Source organism: Ruditapes philippinarum, unplaced genomic scaffold (genome assembly GCF_026571515.1).
Source record: "Ruditapes philippinarum isolate M1 unplaced genomic scaffold, ASM2657151v2 ctg6684_1_1_1_1, whole genome shotgun sequence".
Lineage (NCBI taxonomy): Eukaryota > Metazoa > Mollusca > Bivalvia > Venerida > Veneridae > Ruditapes > Ruditapes philippinarum.
The window spans coordinates 72,620-97,610 of NW_026855465.1; the positions used below are offsets into that span (position 1 = coordinate 72,620).

General features: G+C 32.7%; 2 protein-coding genes across 2 annotated transcripts; both read right to left on the minus strand.

Moving 5' to 3' along the window:
* Positions 1-1,593: 1,593 nt before the first annotated feature.
* Positions 1,594-3,759, minus strand: LOC132743429 (glutaminase kidney isoform, mitochondrial-like). The gene is made up of 4 exons (XM_060731950.1): positions 3,745-3,759; positions 3,186-3,340; positions 2,511-2,651; positions 1,594-2,079 (listed from the first exon to the last, which is right to left on the minus strand). Exons 2-4 carry the CDS (start codon positions 3,191-3,193, stop codon positions 1,923-1,925), a joined length of 306 nt encoding a protein of 101 aa, XP_060587933.1. The 5' UTR covers positions 3,194-3,340; positions 3,745-3,759; the 3' UTR covers positions 1,594-1,922.
* Positions 3,760-3,785: 26 nt separating this feature from the next.
* Positions 3,786-23,186, minus strand: LOC132743432 (glutaminase kidney isoform, mitochondrial-like). The gene is made up of 8 exons (XM_060731953.1): positions 22,717-23,186; positions 22,198-22,294; positions 14,928-15,064; positions 12,183-12,312; positions 11,687-11,766; positions 10,826-10,896; positions 10,545-10,642; positions 3,786-3,890 (listed from the first exon to the last, which is right to left on the minus strand). Exons 1-8 carry the CDS (start codon positions 22,782-22,784, stop codon positions 3,786-3,788), a joined length of 786 nt encoding a protein of 261 aa, XP_060587936.1. The 5' UTR covers positions 22,785-23,186.
* Between the last annotated feature and the right edge of the window lie 1,805 nt (positions 23,187-24,991).

Sequence of the window (24,991 nt, forward strand, 5' to 3'; positions counted from 1 at the left end):
TGAAATTGAAAAGGCTAAATATGGAAGATTTTAAGATATTCCGACAAAGTATGGGAGTTTTAAATGATCAAATTCATGTACTATTTCTTGGGCTGTTAATCGGTTGAGGACACTTTGCGCGATTGTAGCCGACGAAATCCCAATTGTAGATGACTTAGCTCTGAACGCGCCTGAGGGCGCGTCCGACGCAAAAACATTTAAGCCAGTGTAATGCCAAAAGCTAAGATAATTAGCTGTAGCATTTCTTTATGGATCTTCATAAACTGATATTAATTTTTACTCACTCTCCTAGGGTCAATATTGGCCTGCCTCTGGGTCACTTGATTTATGTAGACTTAAATAGGTTTTCAAACTCATAAATTTAAGTCTTATTGTCTGAAACTGCATAGACTAGAGATTTAGTACCAATTTGTAGATTTCTACAACAGTTCTATTAATCAAGACTCTCAAGTCAAACTTAGCCCTGTCCCGGGAGTCGCTTGCTTTATGTAGATTAAATGTCTATTTCCTTTATAAATAACCTCAAAGTTCACGACCCCAAAACAAGACCGATACACGATATTTTAGGACAATTATTCAAGATGAAATGGTGTTTTGCAACTTAACTTAAAATGAGCCATCTCTAAACGTCCCCGGGGTTTCATCGAGGGCCGAAATGAAAACGCTAAATTACCATGGGATACTTGGGCCATTTAAAGTTAAGTAATGTCTTCACCCAACAAAAAAACCCGTGCTTCGAGCCCTACGCCCCTTTTTTTACTTATATAAAAACTATTTTTTTACCTTTTTTATTAAAAGACAGGGGACAAAAGGGGAATTTTCAAAATAAGCTTCACACGGGAAAACCCACTATCAAAACCCCAGAAAAAAAAAAAAGTAAAAAAATTTAAACCCAAATTTTAATTTGAATGACACCAGTAATTTTTAAATATAAATAAAAAAAAAAATAATAACAAATTTTAAAGGGTTTTTAAAAATATGTCAGGATAAAAAATGTAATAAAAATATTTAAATATATTTTTAAAAAAAATTTGTAAAATAGTTTTTAAAAAAGTTTAACCCCGAAAAAATTGAAGGGCCAGCTACCGGTATAATAACCCCATATTCATGAGTATTACCACAAGGTTGATGTAATTAGACAACCAGATATACATGTATAACCTATCAACAATACAACCTGTCAACAATATAATCCATAAACAATATAATCATTAATCAGTTTATAATATTAGTAATTACTTATTGATTATGCTGCACTGATTCAAATAAAAAAACTGATTAAGCCATGTATATGGATGATAAAGATGTAGCAGTTGTCCAATGAAAAGCAATGTTACAAACGTACGCTAATATTATTAAAACCTAATACAAACGAATGGAGGAAAACATCCATGTCGTCTGCTCTTGCGCTGCACAGTTCGCTATTCAGTTTTAATATGAAAATTTCCCTATAAATGATAATGGTTTAGTCCAGATAGAACACATGGACAAGCCTATTTAAGACATTAAGGGTGAATATTCATATGCGTCGGTAAATATGCGTTTTATACAATGATGTGACAGTGATATTATTCTATGGCAAGGTTGTTAAACGAATCATTCTGTACAATTAAGTCGGTCGTCTGCAAACGATCTTTATGACAATAGTGTCCCATGTAACAGTTTTTAAACGGATGATTCGTATACATGTATTTACACATTTTATCACAATGTTTTGTTCAAGAAAATGATGGGCACAAAATACGAACGTTACATGTACATAATCTTGAAAACAGGTTGCTTGACTCATACAAAGAAAACTTTGGACATCCGCACAAACAAAGAAAAAGTATTGGCTTATTTGCCCAAGTCAGCCCCTCTCACGACAAAAAGAAATGGGTTATATTTAGGCATCTTTTGCGTCAAAAGTGTTTCTTATTTCATCAATCAATACAGTGAAGATTTTTCAACTTTTCGTTGATATCTTCTATTTTAAATTCTCCGTCTTTTGGTGGATGGTTCTTCATATATTCTAAAAGAATCTTTGCCACATCATCATGTTTGAATCTTTTTGCGTCATCGTAAGCTGTGAAGTTCCATCTGAAAAAAAAAACGGGATCGAATAATGAAACAGTAGATATTTCTACATTTTGGCAGACCTCGCCAATAATAATTAATGTAATGATTAAATTATAATCCGAAGTTTGATGTATAAAGCCGGAAAGTTGCGATGAAGATAGCATGTAATAGGCGATGGAGGTGTGAAGAAGGCAAAGTCCGTTTCAGGAGACTGTCCAGTAATACCACTTGTTGCCGTTGTCACTCCTTTATAACCCACTAGTCACTTGTAACCATGCCTCAGCCCTCCTCCGTTGAAGAATTTGAAATATTTTAATAAAAAACTGCATGTGAACACCTTAACAACTGGAAACATACATGTATATAGGGTGCATGGATTACTTGAGAGTAACCCTAACATTACTTATTTGGAAAAACGTAAACAGAAAATTAAGTAAAGGGAAGATTTGTACCTGTCTTTCAGATGGCTGTTAACATCACATTTCTCGAGTAAAAATCTTACAATGGACTCGTGGCCCTCAGCGGCGGCAAGATGCAGTGCTGTCCTTCCATCATAATCGGCTAATGACATGTCCATGCCAAGTAAAGCATATCTAGAACAGATTAAACAATTTGTAAAGTTTTTACTATTCACGTGATACACAGAGAAAAAGATAGCTATATACACATGTATTATCCTGCAACAGAAAATAACTTTTTTGAATATCTTTAATCAATGCTGATTCGTGATTGAATCGGTTTGAAATCTCACAGGCGCTAAAATAGATCATTTGGTGACTTTCCAGCTTAACAAAAGAATGTAGACCACCGACTACCCCTCCGTACTTTATCTACGGCAAGAGGGAACACTTAGGTAAAACCAGCATCATCCGAAAGAATCAGAAGTCTCCGATGGCAATCAAACCCACGGTGTGCAGGGCAAATGGTTCGAAGTTAAATGACCTCATCGGCTTATTCACTCGGTGACGAGGTTTTGTTTCAAGATTGGAATCTAAATATATGGAATACTAGTAGTATCATTCAATTTCTCATTTGATGAGTATTTTATTTTATCAGTGAGATAATTTCATTGTCACATGAAAGAGGGCAAAAAACAAATACACGAAACACAGTCGGTCATACTTTACCTTCTCATGGCAGTGACGTCACCATTGTACGCACTAAAGAGTAAATTGACAACATCCTGTGCCTTTGACTCTATGGCATGGCCCCGAGGATCATACTTCTTACTCGTATGTTTAAGATTGTCGTAGTTATGGAAGTTGAAATTAGCTACCAGTTCCTGAAATATGTGGCACTATAATAATATGTGTACACGATTTTACTGTTCATACTTCCGTATCATAAAAAACGTAACGCACAATATTGCGTCTAATAAGAGTGACGTCAAAATAAGTTAGTGAGTATATGTGATATAGCTTATACGGACGATTGGGCTTTTTCTGCTTAGAATTTGGTACTTTGCATTTGTAGAAAAATTGAAAACCATGCAGGCACGACTCTACTGTTGACAAACAAATTCTATGAGTTACAACTTCCTGACCTCAAAGAACTGAACCCCTACTTTTGTTTCAATACTGATCAAGGGACGGGATACGATTCCCATTACTTCCATCTGATGAGACTTAATATTTCTAAAACTTTATTTTGAAAATATCAAAGATTTTGTATTCAACCGTTCCTTACCTCGCAGAACTGTACCCCCCCCCCTCTTTCTTACTACTGTTTCACCCCCACTGATCTAGCGGCGGGGACCAGGTAAATATTCCCATGAGATTTGGTATAACTAACAAAACACCTCCAGCCACCCCAGATTTGGATGGAAGTCCGACCTAGAAAACAATATATTATGGTGTAATATAGTTTTGAAGTTTGGGGAAAACAAACGAAAGAATGTAAATGTCAAATACATGTAAATGAAAATATAAAATAAAATATATGTAATGTCGGACCATGTATCTCACACTTGCCAACAACATCCATGCATAATTCTTTCGTGGTTTGTTGTTATGCCTTATAATAAATACTATATATCAACGTTTTTTTGTTCTTGTATTACAGATCTTCCACTATAGACACAATACAACTTTAAAAAAATTTACCTAAATGAAAACTGGGGAAGTGGCGTAAAAACCCACACGAGGGCATCAGGGGACAATTTGTTTTCCTTACAGCCCCGATTTTAGCACCTTGTCACCCGGTTATTTGGCCCAGTTTTCCACCATTACCAATGTTGCCCCCTTTAACTAACCTTTTCCCTTTGTAACCCAAATAGAACAAAGCAAAAATCGAAAAATAAAAAAAAAGACATGCTTATCATTTAAAACAGCTAAAAAATTTTCCGGAAAAACCATCCGAACCCTTTTGGGCCCCCTTTCCGGGCCGTCTTGGGACAAAAAAAATAGAGTAACCTACTTTAAAAACTAAAAAACTTTGTTACAAAAGTAATTTAAATGCTGGGAGTTTTTTTATTTGGGTTTATTCAAGAAAGTTCCACCAAAAATTAAGAAAATTTTAAAAAAATTTTAAAATATACAGACATTATTTTATATAATTATCATTATGGTGGTAGCTCCCCCAATTTGACCAAAATGTCTACTCCGATCTACCATGACTTATTTGCGGAATTTGTTTAATAATTTGACATTTCCAAAGGTGGGGCCAAATTTTTAAAATTCATTGATTCTCAACAAATAATTTTGCAAACATGATTTTAGCAAATAAAGGACTAAAATTTCCCCAAATGATGTCTGTCAACCGTTATAGGTCGCATACGACTCTATATGTCGCACGTGCCGCTAAATGTCGCACTATTGCCGCTAAAAGTCGCCAGCGCCATTTAATGTTTCAAAATATGTTGCCGTTGAATGTCGCAATGATGCACCATTTTCCCTTGCCGTTAAATGTCACAACACTACCGTTTAATATCGCAATATCTAAATTCATGTTACAGATGGTATTGGGAAAATATTAATAAGGGACTAGCCGTCTATCAGATAGGAAAGGGTTTGCCGTGATGTATTAAGTTATTGGTTAAAATTGAAGGCATCTTATTCAGAATTATAAATTGACGACCACAATTTATGCCAAAGACCCCCTTGGGACCCTTTTTAATTTAGGAAAAAGTTTCAAAAGACTAAAAATAAAAAAAAAAACCTAATTTAAACCCTATGTATTTCAAATTTAACGTTTTTTTTAAAATAAAAAGGGAATTTTTCTTTCTCCTAATAATTTTTTAAAACCCTTTCCAACTTTTACTTAGGGCATGCAAATCCAAATTTAATTTTTTTAAAAACCTTTTTAAACCCGTCACCCCTAACACAGTTATTTCATATGGCGCCCTTTCCCAAAAACCCCTTTTGGTCCCCTTCCTGCAGGAAAGAAAAGGGTAAAACCCCCAAAATTTTCCCTTTTTACCTTAGCTTGATAGCTTCCTCACATGGAATAATTCTAAGTCCCTGGCTGGATTCTAACCCACTTTGATATGTTTTAATGAATTTGAATGTTTGGGTTTGTCTTTTACGTAGCAAAATTGTAAACTGTGCAATTTGAGCGCCTATGTTACCTCCCATTTTCCCATTTCTGTTAAAATTCTCTTGCAATTAGTGCATGAAAATTCTAGTTATTCAATTTTAAAAAGCGTCAGTTTTATCACACTATTTCCCTCTTTCATGTATTAAAATTTATTTTAATAGAAAAGGGGACAACTACAACAAGCATAGTGTACAAACTTCAACGAAATTCACTTAACTTGAAAATAAAACTCTAACGTTTCAATAAGGTCTGCCTCTGGTGGAAAACACTGAAAAATTTGAAAAAATATAATGTTTCATTTATAATCGCATTGATAAAAAACTTTTCATAAAATATTTTTTTTGGTGCATTTCGTTTTTTTACGCCCAGTTTGCTTTTTCATTACTGTATATAATTTGCTATATTTAGCATAATAAACCGTCACATTTTCTTGTTAGTAGTAACATTTAGTGTCGAACGCTAAAAAAAAGTGTTTTTTTTACTCAAAAATGTTAAAATGGTTTTTCCTTTTCGCTGAAAACATTGATTTTTTATTTTTCAAATTTAAAATTTTCTTCTACAAATTATTTACCAATTATGAAAATACCTTAATTTTCCCAACAAACCCAACATAATGGGTTTCGCGACCAGCATGGTCCAAGAATCAGGCCCTGCGCAATCCCCAGTTCTGACAATCCATGCTGCTTCGTATCGTTTCTTCTTACTTGTGTTAATAGGGTTTGTAAGCGAACAGCATGGGTCCTGGTCAGACTGCGCGGGATGCGCAGGCGGTCTGGATCCCCGCGGTCGCAAACGCCACCATGTTGGGTTTTGTCTTGACCGGCTAAAATATTCCCTTACATTTTTTCCCTCTCATGTAATAACCAAGGGCAAATTCCTTCTGCTGTTGGCTCTTTCCGACAAAATCTACTCTGAAATACAAGTACGAAAAAATAAAAATCAAAGCGATGACGGGAATAATATTTCCCAGGTTTTCAAATGTTAACATAATCAATAGAATAAGTTTATGTTCCTTCCGCGCTTAAAAATAGGCGGAAAAAATTACCTTTCGCACAAAATTAAAATAAATTATAAATGTAAAAAGGAAAGTAAAAAACCAAAAATCGCCCAAACACTTTTTTTATACAAAGTGCATCGCCTGTTCTACTAATATAATGATTGCAAAAATTGTCTCAAAAACTACAAAAAAAAGCGAAAATTTACAAAAAGAACAATAAATTTTCCGATTTTTTTGTTGTTGTTTTGTTTTTCTTCACAAATTACACAATAATCACGTTAAATAAAGTAAATGTAAAACAATTTTCTTTACAAATTGTAAATTAAATAAGCAAAGAATAGTGTGCAAGATTTTTAAAATGATATTTCAGAACGCCCATATGATTATACATCGGTAAAGATACGTATTTTGAACATACAGACTGTTTCAAATGCAAATTTGAATAAAATCAAATTTTGAAGACTCTGTTTACTATTTACATGTAAACGAGGTAAACACAAAATTGAACAGAGTGTCTTTGACCTTTTTGTCATTTGAAATTGCCCTATATTTTGTAATCCGATGAGGCGTTATATTTTGAAATCTGAGTAGGCCTTCAAACAGGGCTGTAGTCACTACACTATTAAAATAAGATAAAATATATAAAGCCCTGAATAAATAAAAAAAAAACCTGACTGTTTTTAAGGATAAGGATCTTTTTGTTAAATAATAATACCATTTATTTAATCGTTCGTGTCAGCTAAGGCACAATATGTTCATTCATACACTACAATCATTTGTCATACTACTCTAGCATTAATTATTTTCGTATTTTTCTAGGTCATAAAGAAACGGTTCATGTTTCAGTTAGTTGAATAAGGTTATAATACAGAAGACATTTCGATGTACTTCAATAACATATACGAACAGTTTTAAAAGCATCATATCTTAAAATGTATATTAAATACTTTAAAAGTTAGAAAATAGTTTTGCAGTTCATTATGCAAAAAACACGGATGCTCAACACTTTTAATACGTCTAATAGTATCATATATTTAGATATTGAAATTCCTTTAAAGTCGAATGGACTGTTCTAGAATTCAATATCAGGGCAAGTCCATTACACGCACTAAGCGTTTTAAGTACAAGGCCCGCCGGGAAACCGGAATTTACACCCTTGCTTACCCAAGAGTTGCATTCGGAAAACTTTGCCCTCGGCTATTATCTATTCCGAAGACTAACGGAAAGGGCCCGCATAGCCGAGTATTACAATTGCCAGAGTTGACAGGACTTGCCCTTGCTTTAATTTGGAAACAGTCCATTCAATCTAAAGGAAAAAACAATATATGAATTAAAACTATCAAAAAGTATTTGGAGCCTGTTCAGACAACGGACGTTCGTCTGGCCTGTTTTTTTTACTGGTGAAAAGGCTATAATCACTTTTGACCCCAGCTGGTTAAGATTAAGGACATCTTTAGTTCGAATAATATGTTGTTTGTACTAAGCAAGTAAGGGCTTTTTTGCATATTTTGGTCTCTTTTTGGTTTATGCATGGATTGTAAGTGCCGATTGCAATATGTAAATACCTTATTTGTCCACCTCACAATACTAAACTATCAAACACATAATCAAAATTTTCATGAAAATTAACATAAATCTGGAGGCATGCAGCTTTAATAACGTCAATGAAATCTCATAAAATAGTTAATCTGTATCTACTGTGTAGTAAACATAATATCTGTGACAGAGCAGTCCATGATCAGGACTTGAAGTGCTTTTATTACATTGTAACTTACACAGAGTTATTGAACGTGATGTGCTCTTGACCTGCCAGTCTTTTTAATTGGTCCATTGCCTGAATAAAATAAGTATAATACGTGTACTTAACAAGTTACATTCAGAAAAAAATGCATTTTGTAAAACCGCATTGCAACAATATATGCGAATTTCTGTTGCTTGTAGTTTCACTTTTCCGCTCCCAAAACAAAACAATATTTAGATGCAAAATACTTGGCTGACTGTGGGTGGCTATTTGGGACATTTCCCCGTTTCGTTGTCGATAGCACAACCAACCATACCTTTTCCCCTTTGGGGGGTTGTCAAAAGCAAAAACACACAAAAACGCCCAAAAGGCCTGTTTTTTTTGTCCTTTCTAAAAGGGGAAACACGCCAAACGGCCAAAGTTTGTTCCTGCGGCCCCCGTTTCGCAATTTCCCCCCCGCGATTTGGGTTATAACCAAACCCTTTGATTTAAAACCCCAACGACAATTACAAACGCAACAACACGCCCCACACAAGGGGGCCTTTGGGGTACATCGTTTTAGCGCCCGGGGAAAAAGACGAAAGTGCGACAATGCGCCGTTTGGCGCTTTGTCCTGTTGTCGCTAGCGCCAACACGACGCACAGAAGCCGTCCAGATCAGCCACCATAAATCAGCCAACATAGCTGACTCTTAAATATTTCTTCATTATACAGGAATACCTTTAAGTTTGCAACAGACGCTTTAAATGGAATAGGATTTGATTAATTTAAATTTTAGGGTTTTAAAAATTAAATACCGGTTTAAAACGGGTTTTTCAAACACTTATATTTACATTCATGCATTTTTTAAAAAAAGATTAAAAAGGAAAGGTGATTTTTAAACCCCTACGTAGTAGCTGGGCAAAGAGGGGTTTCTTTAATTTAAATTTTTAAGTTCCCTTTTAACCCCCATGTAAAACCAAAAAAAATTTCTCATACCCCGTTTACATATCCCCCATATTTAAGGGTTTGTCTCATTGGGAAGGGAAAAAATAAAACGTTTGTACCCATTTCCTTAGAAAAATTTTTAAAAAAATGTTGACGAAAAAAATGGGCAGTATTTTATTGGGAGAAAAGAAAATGGACGAGAAAATTTTGTGCAAAAAAAAATTCGTCTGAATTTTTTGGAAAATTTTATCATTTTTTTGGCCAACTTTGCGAAAACCCCTTATTTAACAAAAATTTTTTTTTAAAAAATATTTATTATTTACATACATAGGAGCGTCAATTGATAATGATTGGGGAAGCGTAACAACAATAATGAAATTCAACTGAAATATTTTCCCATTGAAGAAATGAAAATATTATGACTAGAGAGATACAAAGAAAAGTGGAGAATTACAAAATTATAATAATGCTTTCCGGTTCAAATGAAGAAACGAAAATATTATTTATAGGTCTAGTAACATATTATATAAAGATAATTGTACAGTGTGTCAATTATTTCATGTTGATACAAGCAACAAGGCGTGTGTGTTTATTAAAATTGCCGTAATCGTATGATGTTTTGTACAAGTATGAAGGAAACCGTGTGCATTAAACTTGAAAAAAGGCCCCGCAGACTAGTTTTGTAAATTGAGAAACAAAATTAAATTTTCAAACACAGTATAGGCTTTTAAGTCTTCCAAGCGTTGATAAAGCATTTTGATTTAAAATTTTAACAAAAAGAAACACATATATCTTTCATGGAACTAACAAGTGCTAGTTAGTAAGGAAACACAATCACACGATCTCTGGGTTGTGACAGACACCCCCACCCCCACCCCTTCCAATAATTTGGCCACCTTTCTTCGTAAATCTAGATTGTTTTAATACAAATTAAGCAACAAAATTTGCTCTTAATGGGGATAGATGTGTTAATGATTAGATTACTCTCCTCGCAAACCAGGGATAGTGGGTTCCTCACATGGCACCAGTACTGGCTAGGCTCCAGGAAGTGGACCCTGGGGGTTTCAAATGAGCAAAAAAAAGCTTTCTTACTATAATCAAGCTAAAATGATTACTGTTGTCATTGTTAAATAATCATTTTTAAACTTAACAAAATGTGACGCCTCTGTCTTCCGTAATCATTGTTAAATAATCATTGTTAAAGTGAACAAAATGTTATTAAAAATTAAAGTGCACAGTAATCAAAACAAACTGCCTACAAGATAAAAGTATTGTGAGAAATGCATACTTTAATATCAAATCTGTCGGGCGATAAAACCAAGCCTTTCTTTAAATGAGGAGGGTCCACTCGATGGCACCGAGTTAATTCATTTGGATTGGGGCTTTCTGAAACAAAAAAAAACCCACATTATTTTAACATATAAAATTCATGTATGCCTTTTTCTAAGGAAGTTAAACATTATTTGAATTTGAGGCGTAATGTGCCTTTAAAATTATCGCTTTAAATGATAAAAAAGCAAATAAATACAAAATAAATATCAGTAATATCAGTAATATCAGTAATCTTACTTTGATAGTCCAATGTGAGTTCGTTGAAAGATCTTCCACTAGGCTCCTTCCCAACAAACTTGTTTACGAATCTGGGGATAGAGCAATCTAAAGAGTTTAAGGAATACCAGGGGTTTTAAAATGACTTTAAACCAAAAAGGGAAATTTTCCCCCAAATCCCTACCTGGAAAAAAAATTTTCTGAAAAAAATTAGCCCCAAAATTTAAATATGGGAAAACGTTCTCTGCAAAAAAAGCCTGTTCCCGGACCAAAATTACAAAAAAAGTAAGCACAGAAGTCCTAGAACTAGAAATGTGTGAAATCTATTTAATAAATTTGATTAAACCAAATAAGCATGTCACCAGAAATTCAACACGAGAGTGGTCTGGGAAAATGTTGTTGTTTTCTTGAGCAAGGGAACTTTTACACTCATCTTACGGTTTGGTTTCAGAAACAGATTCAGTGGCTTTGGTTTACAGGTAATTTAGTATATCTTATGTCATTTTTTCCGTCTGAAATGTCCGACTCAATAATAAACGCCGTATTTTCTGTTTGCGTTAAGAGCCTCGGTTTCGATCCAAAATGGCCGACTCTTGATATTGGACAGGAAAAAGCAGGCGGACAACAGATCTGTACAACACTAGAAACATTCATCAGGAAACTGACGCAAAATCAATCAAAACAAAGCAAAGGAAACGAACACTTAAAATTTATCAATAATATGTCAAACATGCCGTATGCATGTTCCTTCAAAATACGTCATATGTTTGTTTCCATTTATCTTGGTTATGTCACATTATTGTCAAGTAACGTTTTGTATATTGAATGAAGTCAAATCAAATGATGTACACGTTTAAAGCTCAAAATTTCAAAACAGTCTACCTCTGTCCATCTACTGTACATATTGAAACACCCCAATGTTTTGGATTACCTCTGGCCAACTGCGGGATATATTGTGCAGGCTAAAAAAAGTAAAATTGCACGTTTTTGTTACTATATAAATCTCATTTATAAACAATTTAATCAAATTACATCATATCAATTTAAACATTCTCAAATAATGCTAAACAACGTTATTGAAATACTTGATATATGTTGATAATGTTATCGAATATGCTAAACAAGATTTTATAGAAAAAAATTGATATCAAATAAATGCATAATTTCATACAAAATTTTTAAAAAAACTTATATTTAATGAAAAATCTTGTAAAGGAATGATAACATTTTAAAACAAATATAGTAAACAAATATTGGTAACTGTTTCTATTGGGCCACAAGACTGCTAATTAAAGTCCGGTAAAATCTTAATCTAAGGACAATTTCAAAAACACAAAGACTGTTAGATAAATAAAAACATAAAATAAGTAATTCTTACGGTTCCTTTCTCGTTGCCTTCGCATTTCTTAAATATCTTATCTATTATATCAGTGAATGTCCGAAACTCTGGGATAACAAACTGGCTTGTGAGTGCCTTTGATATTACAACAATATTGTCCGATACACAGCTGAAAATAGGTTAATTATAATTTAGAGAAAAAGAACTGGACCAAATGGGAAAATAATCTTAAATGCTAGTATGTATTATTACCTTATAGAGTTTTACCTCTCTTCTGCTGTTTCTCCAATTGATCTAGCGGCGAGAACCAGATAAAGATCCCCATGGCATCCATATGAAGAGACTTTATATTCTTTGGAGCTATTCGGAACATATCAAATAGAACTGTACCACCACGCCCCCACTGATCGAGTGGCGGGGACCAGGTTAATATACCCATGAGATTTAGTTTTTAATAATCACACATGGTGGAATTAAAGTGTATGCCATTTTTATTTTTTTTGTTTTTTAAATTGGGGTTTTACATTCACCCCCACACAGTAAAGGCAATAATATTTGGCGACCTTTCGCCATTTAAAGTTGTGAAGACCTCAGGTTCCTTCCGTCATTTTTCAGCACGAAACGGGCATCTGATAAAACCACCACGTTCCATATCCAGCTTCCTCCCTGAAATAATCCAAAAAGGAGAAAGAAGCTTGTTGGTGTGGTTACTGGTTTTATGGGTATTAAAAATAATATAAATCCCGGTGACGTACACCTTTGTCTGACCGTCTGACATTTGATTGCCCACCTCATTAAAAAGAATGATAAATTTCGCATTAAATTGCTTGGTATAGTGTCATTTAAATCTACCTTTTACGTAACATAACCTCTTTTTTAAGTGTTCTTTCACAATAAAGATATCTTGTTATACAGCAGGACGGTTATTTACTTGAAATAGAAGACAAACTATGAAACATTAAAGTGTAACCTATGTGTGGTCTTTTCATGTTGATAATTTGAAAAATTCGTTTCTTTATAATAATATCAAATTGCTCGGGAAATGGTTTATAGGATATGTAGGTCGTCTTCCTTTTCAACACAAGGAGTTGTCCTTAAATGAACGTTATTTTAGATATCTTCAGTCATGGCTACCTTGATTTGTACGGAAGCGTAAAACACATTCTTTGCGAGACTTTTTATAATTCTTCAGTTCTTCCCTCAATGACTACTTTTCATTGATAGGTAGCTCGTATTCTTAATTAACAAAGTGAACACATAAATAAAACTTCTGGAAAACTTTATTTTATTTAGTACGTAGCAAGACTGCTAATTTTTTAAAACCGGGACCAAATGATTAAAATACATCGGAATGGTTCCCGTTTCATTGGTATGGGTAGCATGCGTATGTTAAATTATCAAGAACGGGAGCAAATGAATCAATAACTTCAAGATGGCTCACGTTTCTTATGTAGGCACCAATGCATATTATTAGGATGGCTCTCGTTTCATTACATACATATATACACTAATAATTAATCTCCTTGGTTTCATTAATTTATAGCATGACTGCTTAATTAACAAAAACCGGGAACAAATGAATACATAACATTGGGATGGCTCCCGTATCTTTCGTATGTAGCACATATAAGACAAATAGAACAGCTGAATAACAACATCAGGATGGTTCCGTGTCTTTTTCAGGTACATATAGCAGCTGGGAAGACAACTTATTGCTTGCATGCTTTTCAGACAAAAAGGTAACAAATAAACAAAATCATGTCTGCCACAAATATACCTTAATGCTTTACAAGTATATTTTATAATTCTACTTAATTATGCTCGAGTCTCTAACATAATTTAGCATTTAATAGGATAACGTCGGATTAATTATACCTTGTTTATAAATGTACCTAAGAGTTTAGATCGGCTTTTAGCAGAAAAAGGAATTATTTTTGAGAAACGATTAAAAAATACAGACAAAATATTTGCGCAGTTTGCGAGATAAATAGTTCTGCAAGACTTAAATTTACACACGGATTCAGATTTTTAAAAATGAAAATGATATCCAATTATAATATTGAAATCGAGGACATAATAATTATTTGTGTGTGGTTTAGAAGAGTAAACTGCAAATTTATTCAACGAAAAGATTTAATAGCCGAAATGAAATTGGAGAAAAAGATTGCATAAAATGTCGATGGGGTAGAATATCTTGTCCATGAAATACCTATAAACATATTATTACTTTACCCATTTAAATTGAATTTTTTAGCAATATCATAAATCTGAGGTACAGCTAGTTTTTGTCGATATGAGGTTATAAATGTATGGTGGCTGATTTGGAGCACTTTTGTGCGTCATGTTGTCAATAGCGACAGCACGACAAAGCGCTTTCGTCTTGTCCTCCTGTCGCTAACCTTGCACGCCAAACGGCGCGTTGTCGTGTGGCGTGTTGTCGCGATGTCACATTGTCGCTCGGCTAAAATCGAAGGATTGACTATTTGTATTTATATAAGCCAAGGGACAGGGCGACATGGCGGCAACTCGCCGCACGACAACGCGCCGTTTGGCGTGCTTTGTTAGCAACAGGAGGACAAAACGACAGTGCGACAACGCGCCATTTGATGCGTTTTGCTAGCGACAGGACGAAAAAGAGATAACGATATAGGTTGTGTTGTCGCTATCGACAACGCAACGCACATAATGTACCAAATCAGCCACCATATAAATGGCCAGCTGGGACAAAGATGTAACTCTCGGAAATACATGTATATAGGGATTGTTTATAGTTTTCCTACTTACTCTAAAAAGGTGTCCTTGTCCATCATCCCTCTTAGCTCGTGCTCATCGTGCAACTGCCTCTCTAGAACAGCACGGAATTTTTTCATTGTCTCATTCAACCGGAAGTCATTATCTCTTAAGCCGGTTTCCTCCAAAAGCTTTTTTAAAATGTAAGAAGTCATGTGTAATAAACTGGTTAGATAAATAGACAAAATTGCATACGAATTTACGAACTTTGTTTAATATTGAAAAAGATAAAAAGTTGTTTCAGACAATTAAGATTTTAATATTATCACATAAATTAATTGTAAAAGGAATCGAACCTAGTAAAGCACGTGCCCTAGTGATGTAGAAATTAAAAATGTTTAGCATTTTTCGTATGTAAAAAGCATTAATGAACTGAAGAGGGTACTGTATTGATCCCTACAGTCTAAATATCGTATTTCTAAGTATGTTGTATAATGTATGTACTCTCTTCGGGAAATACTTGAATTATTGTAAGTGTAAAGAAGTATGAGTTGAGAGAATGGAATTACGTTACTATGGCCTAAACGGAACGCCGTAATAATTTGTAATACAGTATATGGCTAGGATAGCAGCAATATGGACATTTAAACAATAAAAAGTCACGTGAGTATACAAAGACTTAAACATCTGTATGATTTATACGTATATATTACATGTTTTATAACTATTTTGCAATGCTGTCTAAACGTTCCACTGCTGTTTTAGCCGTTTGATTTATGACAGTTAAAGCTATCAAATGACAAAGTTAGCATAATATGTTAGCCATTAAAGACTTGAATGTTCCTGTGGCATGTTTGAAAACATTAACTTATCGTCGCCTAGATTCAATTTCTTAAAAAGCAAAGAAATGGGATATGTCATTTTACAGGTTGCAGTATTTATGTAACGAAATGCCTGAACAATGACAGCAATATAGGTCACGGTCTTGTTTCCTTGTAACTTTTTGTACTATGCTGTACTACATTCTGTGGTTATATACTATGTGGTACTTAAATCCGTGGTTTTGTACTACATTCTATGATACATATTATGTTGTACTACATATTCTTTCATTAAATACGATGTTGTATTTACTACATTCCCTGGTTATGTACTACAATCTTTGGTCACGAACTATATCCTGTGGTTATATACTATGTTGTACTACATTATGTGGCCTCGAACTATATCCTGTGGTTATATACTATGTTGTACTACATTCTGTGGCACGAACTATATTCTGTAGTTATATACTATGTTGTACTACATTCTGTGGCCACGAACTATATTCTTTGGTTATATACTATGTTGTTCTACATTCTGTGGCCACGAACTATATTCTGTGGTTATATACTGTGTTGTACTACATTCTTTGGCCACGAACTATATTCTGTGGTTATTTACTATGTTGTACTACATTCTGTGGCCACGAACTATATTCTTGGTTATATACTATGTTGTTCTACATTCTGTGGCCACGAACTATATTCTTTGGTTATATACTATGTTGTACTACATTCTGTGGCCACGAACTATATTCTTTGGTTATATACTGTGTTGTACTACATTCTTTGGTCACGAACTATATTCTTTGTTATATACTGTGTTGTTCTACATTCTGTGGTCACGAACTATATTCTGTGGTTATATACTGTGTTGTACTACATTCTGTGGCCACGAACTATATTCTGTGGTTATATACTGTGTTGTACTACATTCTTTGGCCACGAACTATATTCTTTGGTTATATACTATGTTGTTCTACATTCTGTGGTCATGAACTATATTCTTTGGTTATATACTATGTAGTACTACACTCTGTGGCCACGAACTATATTCTTTGGTTATATACTATGTGTACTACATTCTTTGGTCACGAACTATATCCTGTGGTTATATACTATGTTGTTCTACATTCTGTGGTCATGAACTATATTCTGTGGTTATATACTATGTTGTACTACATTCTGTGGCCACGAACTATATTCTTTGGTTATATACTATGTTGTTCTACATTCTGTGGCCACGAACTATATTCTTTGGTTATATACTATGTTGTTCTACATTCTGTGGTCATGAACTATATTCTTTGGTTATATACTATGTTATACTACATTCTTTGGTCACGAACTATATTCTTTGGTTATATACTGTGTTGTACTACATTCTGTGGCCACGAACTATATTCTTTGGTTATATACTATGTTGTACTACATTCTTTGGTCATGAACTATATTCTGTGGTTATATACTATGTTGTACTTCATTCTTTGGTCACGAACTATATTCTTTGGTTATATACTATGTTGTACTACATTCTTTGGTCATGAACTATATTCTGTGGTTATATACTATGTTGTACTACATTCTTTGGTCACGAACTATATTCTTTGGTTATATACTATGTTGTACTACATTCTTTGGTCACGAACTATATTCTGTGGTTATATACTATGTTGTACTACATTCTGTGACCACGAACTATATTCTTTGGTTATATACTATGTTGTACTACATTCTGTGGCCACGAACTATATTCTTTGGTTATATACTATGTTGTTCTACATTCTGTGACCACGAACTATATTCTTTGGTTATATACTATGTTGTTCTACATTCTGTGGTTTTATACTATATTCTGTGGTTATATACTATGTTGTACTACATTCTTTGGTCATGAACTATATTCTGTGGTTATATACTGTGTTGTACTACATTCTGTGGCCACGAACTATATTCTTTGGTTATATACTATGTTGTACTACATTCTTTGGTCATGAACTATATTCTGTGGTTATATACTATGTTGTACTACATTCTTTGGTCATGAACTATATTCTGTGGTTATATACTGTGTTGTACTACATTCTGTGGCCACGAACTATATTCTGTTGTTATAAAACTATGTTGTACTACATTCTTTGGTCATGAACTATATTCTGTGGTTATATACTGTGTTGTACTACATTCTGTGGCCACGAACTATATTCTTTGGTTATATACTATGTTGTACTACATTCTTTGGTCACGAACTATATTCTTTGGTTATATACTATGTTGTACTACATTCTTTGGTCATGAACTATATTCTGTGGTTGTATACTATGTTGTACTACATTCTTTGGTCACGAACTATATTCTTTGGTTATATACTATGTTGTACTACATTCTTTGGTCATGAACTATATTCTGTGGTTATATACTATGTAGTACTACACTCTGTGGCCACGAACTATATTCTGTGGTTATATACTATGTTGTTCTACATTCTTTGGTTTTATACTATATTCTGTGGTTATATACTATGTAGTACTACACTCTGTGGTCACGAACTATATTCTTTGGTTATATACTATGTTGTACTACATTCTTTGGTCATGAACTATATTCTTTGGTTATATACTATGTTGTACTACATTCTGTAGCCACGAACTATATTCTTTGGTTATATACTATGTAGTACTACACTCTGTGGCCACGAACTATATTCTGTGGTTATATACTATGTTGTACTACATTCTTTGGTTTTATACTATATTCTGTGGTTATGAAAATATTCCGATAGAACGCTGCAACGCTAAGATAAAATAGTACCTAATTTATAAAATATTCGCCTATTGTTTAGGCATACTCTCTACACTTTGGCGCCCTTTTACTTCAAGCACAAATTATTACCGCGATTCAGATTAAGATAATTATTTTCTACATGGTTTAATGGTTAAAATGCAAAAAAAAATGTTTCTTAATTGCTTAAAAAACTTTTAAAGAAATTCATGTTTGAAATTTGTCTTTTTTCTGTGAATTATTTCCAAATGATTTGAACATTTTTTATTTGATTACCTGAATATTAGTATAAATGTAGTATTCTACTAATTAGTGTATTAAATGTATTTTCAGATCATTGAAAAAAGCGTTCATACATAGATGAATTCATTATATTGGCAAGGAAGAAACTTTTATTGGCATACAGAACAGCTATATTATTTTTTATCTTGACACAGAATTTTTTCATAGTTATCCTTCACAATTCCCGTCAAATGATTTATTTGTCATATGTATATTTTCATTTTTTTCAACGAAAGGTCTTGTATATTTTCAATTTCATTTATAAATGTTAATAAAGAAGATAGATTTACATTGTATTTATATCTATCATCTTCAGAATCATTTTCTTATTACACATACAATGGACTGTAGTTAAAGACCGCGCACGTACAAAATATACATTCAAATTCTATTTGTTTTTAAAGATTGATTGTTGCAATCATCACATGTAACCTGGTAATGAAAGTTTGAAAATAAAGTTTTTCAATTATCACTTGTTACCTGGTAATTAACCCCCTTCAAAAGTAATTAATCTTCAAAGAAATTTAAGCGATGTGTAAAAAATAATCAACAGTTACTTTTATTTCGCATAATACTGACTCAAACTGTAAAGATTTTTATTGTTTTTCTAGTGTTACGTTAAAAAACATCAGAAATATCTTTCTACAGGCATTCAAAATAAAAAGAATAATTAAAATATACGAGTGACATTAAAAAGGTCGGAATCGAGACAGCCACACAAGAGTAGGGCCTACTTTACTGTTACGATGATTGTCTACTTCACTGCACCGACATTTGAAAACAGATTTACAAAAGATAATAATGATATAAATGATGAATGAAATTTAAATATTGTATGAATATGGCAATATTAAAATCTCGGCAATATTTTGTACTAAAAAAATGAATATTTCCTTCACGTGTTGAGCGAATTGTAAAGCCCGCAATATTCTGTAGTTATATACTATGTAGTACTTTATGTGGTCATGAACTATATTCTGTAGTTATATACTATGTAGTACTTTATGTGGTCATGAACTATATTCTGTAGTTATATACTATGTAGTACTTTATGTGGTCATGAACTATATTCTGTAGTTATATACTATGTAGTACTTTATGTGGTCATGAACTATATTCTGTAGTTATATACTATGCAGTACTTTATGCGGTCATGGTTAAATACTATGCTGTCTTACATTCCGTGATAAAGTACTATATTTTGAGGGCAAACAAACTGAAACGGGTTACGCCAAAAAATAAAATGACGTCAAAGATTGTTCAATTAGATAATCTATTATTTAAACAATTTCCTTGTTAGAAAATGTTGAGTATGTACGATGTATAAGGCTTTGTCAAATTATGTGTGGATGTGTGTCCCTTATGTTTCCACTTGACTTGTTCAAAACTTGCATTGTTTCTATAAGCTAGAGTGTATGCTTTCCAAACGAATCAACCTGTTTCATAACAAAATAAGACATGTAAGATATGGATTACTTTAACAAGATCTTTAAAAAATGTACCCGGAAATGAAAAATGCGGATTTTTTTATCCTTTTATTTACACCGGGCCTCGTTTTCGGGCTTTTATTTTCATCTATAAGCCGCTTAAGACGACCACCCAACAATGACCGCCACATTAACTAAAAGTGTCTACCCAACGTGAAAATACAGAACAAAGTGCTTTGTTTAAATAAAAAGGCCAATCAAATTCGCTCCTTTATGCTTTGTGATAATAAAACCCTGGGCTATCATTTGTTATTTCTACTGTGTCATAAGAACACCTTGGGCAGTTAGACAGTATTTTGTTACAAATGATTTAGATATGTAATATTTGATATTTACTTATAAGATTGAGTAATACTATAACACTATAAAATAACAAAGTGTTATATGACACTAAATATACTAGTATTAGTTCTGTGTCTATCTGTAAGGCATCTTATAAGGCTATTAAGTATAATATGTCACGATCTTTATCTTGAAAAAAGTGGGGGTGTTTTGAAATTTGACATGATAGTCCGATATGATTTTAAAGGGTCCGGTATAGATGGTTTTTTTTTTTTTTTTTTTAATTTTTAATTTGGCAACTTCAACAACATTTTCGCATGATAATATAATGGTCTCATTGGCCTCCCTTGCATCACTTAGTCATACATATTGTTTATCAAGTAGAAAAAAAAAACATTTAGTCGCATTCAGTGAATTACTGGAATCAAAATTAATAGGTCACTATTTGGCAATACTATTCAATACTATTTAGAATTGTATGGTGACATGTCCGGGGTCCATACTCTCAGTGCCTGAAAAGGCAGGTGGACCCTAAATAAACTTAGAAAAAACACACTCTTTGTTTTATTTTTTTCACTAATGTAACATGATGAAACTGTCTGGTCTAATATGGTCATTTTATATCCACATTTATTAACCTTCTTCTGTAATTTATTGTTTATAAATATAAAGATTAGAAAAGGCAAATAAAATAAGAATGCATAATACGTTTATTTACAATATTTGATACCAAACAAAGAAAATTAATAAAGATATAATTTTTAAGTGAAAATATATTCATTGTCAGAGTGAATCGTCATTTTGTAGGGCAATTAATTTTGGCTTTTATTTTCTTTGACAAAACAGGTTCTTGCATTATAAAGATATGATATTTTGGCGATTTATAGACAAGGCAATAAGCGAAATCTGAATGTCTTTTTTGCTGTATTAGAGTTTAGCTATACTTTCGCTACCAGTTGCCCATATGGGCGAGTCCTCCAGAAGAGTATTAGTAATTTTAGATTTTTGGAAGATAGTACAAGATACAGAGGGATGCCCCAATTCAAGAAGCTGCTTCTGGTTCCTTAGCGTGCCAAGTTTTCAAGAACTCATACACGGGACCTCGATTTGTAAGACTGATTAGTAATTTTAGTGGCCAGCTCGGGATTCGAATCCACAATGTTAAGACTACAAGTTTCGCTATTTAACCAATTAAACTATGCGGCCTGAATGTCTTCGCTTGTTTTCATGTAATTTATAATCTTATTACTATTGTTTAACACATGTCTTTTCATAAACGTTGTTAAATTACATCATTGCAAATAAATGCCAGTTCACAGTAAAGTAGTACATGTAATTAAGTTGCATTTTCGGTCAGAGTTTATTATTTAGATTTAAAATTGCGCTCGAATTAACAATTATGTTAAATACATATGATATTCCTTATATCAAAGCAAAAAACACAACATGCGTTCCCTGATCATTGTACATTCAACCATTTAAAAGAAATCAATCCAGATACGATATTTTTAACGTAATAACACATGGTGTATAATGAAAAAATAATCTTCAATTGCCCAATTAACTTGTTTAAGAGAAAACGAAACAGACTATAATATCTAGAAGTTAACTAAGCATGCCCCGTAGAGTTTATAACGAAGATACATCTTGTTTCAAAGAGATAATACTTACATTTTTAAATCTGTCCATCGATACAAGCTCATTTTGATCGCACAGGAATGTAAACAACTTCTCCTCAAAGTCCTCCATCCCGGAAGAAAGTAGTTCCCTAAATGCATAAAAAATGTGTTCTAATAATTGATAGATTTACTGATCACCATAAAAAAGTAGTACCCTTAATATAAAAGGCATGCTGTAATATAACAACGTTTTTCCAATCAACAGGCTCATTAATCGCCAGACAAGATGGCTTATCTGTTGTTTACATCGGAATTAATAATAACAAATCGTTCCAATTTACACTTGTATATTCTGATGATATTAATTATGATAAGCCTCGCGAGGGAAGACCTTGACCAAACAACAATTGTTTTAATTAGACTGCATTATCGGCAACGAAACCATTACAAGGAGTCGACACTAAATTTTCGATGGTGCATTTCTGAACATTCTATTATCGACAACGAAAGATTTTTTTAAAGCAGACGACATTAATAAAGTTCCCGGATGATAATTAATATGAAAACTTACTCCAGTCCTTCTTGCCACTGTTTAAGACTCGACATCCGTCTTTTAAGATTCCTTGGACTGTCAGACATTTTTGCAAGTTTTTGTTGGTTTCAAATTATTTTTATTTAATTATTTTTGCACAATTAAATATCAAACTTTTGTTTAGAGACTATAAACCTCGTTTTAAAAGTTAAGTGTAACAGACGAGTCCACATAGTGTTAATATATTTGTTTAATGACACAATTCCATAGACCGAACGTCAATCATTGCATAAACGTCTCAATTTGTTTACCGATTTATCTATCTATAAAGTTTTATTATCGGATCACATATCACAAATAATTATATATCTCCATTTTTTCTCATCTCACCGCAAGGAATCTTTGCAAAAAAAAAACGCCACAGCTATCCCTTTTTTAAAGCACCTCAGATATACATGTATACATGATGAATAGTTACACTTCAAATACACTAAACATTCGTTTGTTTACCGTCCCGCTTTCGTTTCTAAACAAAGCAAACGTTAATTTCAAAGGCCAAGGTTTTTCATTTTTGTAAATTCGGTCGTAGATCTATAGGAATCGACCTTCTCAAGTTACTAATTATGTAATTTATACTTGAAGACATGTACGAATTAGTTGTTTTTAAAATAGAATTTGATTACAAATGGCGTTCACAGTCCGTCTGCAAAATATAAATAATTTTCAAAACTTTAATGGTGTACGTGTTATTTCGTGGTATTATAAGTATAGGTCGTTACAAATTGATATCGATACAAAAGTATGAAAATTGATGATAAAAGTAATTATTATATATATATTATCACTATTTGTGGACGAGGAGTTTCATTAGTGTCTTGCCGGACTACTTTCTTCTAAATAGCCAATATACAAAATTTAAGCGGACGCTTTTCAATTTGTAATGATAAAAAAAAGAGAAAAATGCATATACATGTAATTATAAGAAAATTCAAGTTTTTTTTCTATGAATACAAGATTCAATTTCATCTTGTGGTATGAAGTGGCTACCACCACTCATGAAATATTTATCTGCATACCACTCGATGATTCATAGAAAAACACTTATCCAATAAACAAATTAAACAATAAATCAATCAATTAACAAATTAATTAATTGATTAAAAATCTTAAAAGTACAAAATATAATTATAACTTGTTATCAAAGTCAGTTTGGTGAATGACCTCTTGATCTAGTTTTACTGGGTAGTAGTTAATGAGGCAAAACATCCGAGGTAAAAGATGCCTATGTCAATCATGTCAAATAAAAATAACGCGAAATGAATGAAGTAAAATGTTAGATGATAGGTAATAATTTAAACCAAGTTAAATGGTTTTCTTTCATGTGGTATAAAAAGGTCAACTCATTTATGACTATAAAATGGGCACACGATTGCTTTTATGTATAGATTAGTGTTTGTTAGTTATCATAAATGAAATTAGACATATCTGGGTGACAGATTTAAATGAATTATTTAAAGGTCCATTATGCCTCAGAAATGCTATCAATTTTATTTCTTAAACACTTTCTGTATTTGATATATTGTTACCTTTTATATACAGACTCATTGCCATATAGATTAACTATCGTTGATTCTTTTGCTCTGTTGGTAATTTGTATAATTATAGTGAATCAGTATTTTGTATGGAAGTCAAAATACTTCTTCGTTTACCTTTTGCTACGTTTACGACACATAACTGCACATTCAACGCCACTTTTTAAGCAGTTAAACATCTAACATGCTCTGAATCAATTATTAAAACATTATTTAATACATGTTTGACATTTCTAAAGAATTTGATTGATATGTTTTTCTGAGGCATAATGTGCCTTTCACATACACTAACCAACATAGTAGTTGAAATTTTTTGTTGAAATTTTGTTTTGAAAATTTACACACAGCGAATATGATACACTAAGTTAGCGGGGTCATAAAAACTAAATAAACAGCAGAATTTGAAAAATGGGATGAACTCATTGGACAAAATATAATTTCAACCTTTAAATTTGCAACATTAGTTAATGAATTATGATACTATTTAATTATCAATTATTTTAAATGTTTTGATGATTATATTCATCAATGTTTCTAATTTTCTTATCCTAGAATCAAAGACGTTCTTCTCTATTGTGCTTCAACCAATGAATGGTTCAAAACAAGAATAATATTTATATCTAAATCAAAGCACTTAAGATAATGAAATTGTTTTCTCTTTTTCAAAGTAACAAATTTGATGAATATGGAATATATTTCGTGATATGTCACATCGTCCACTA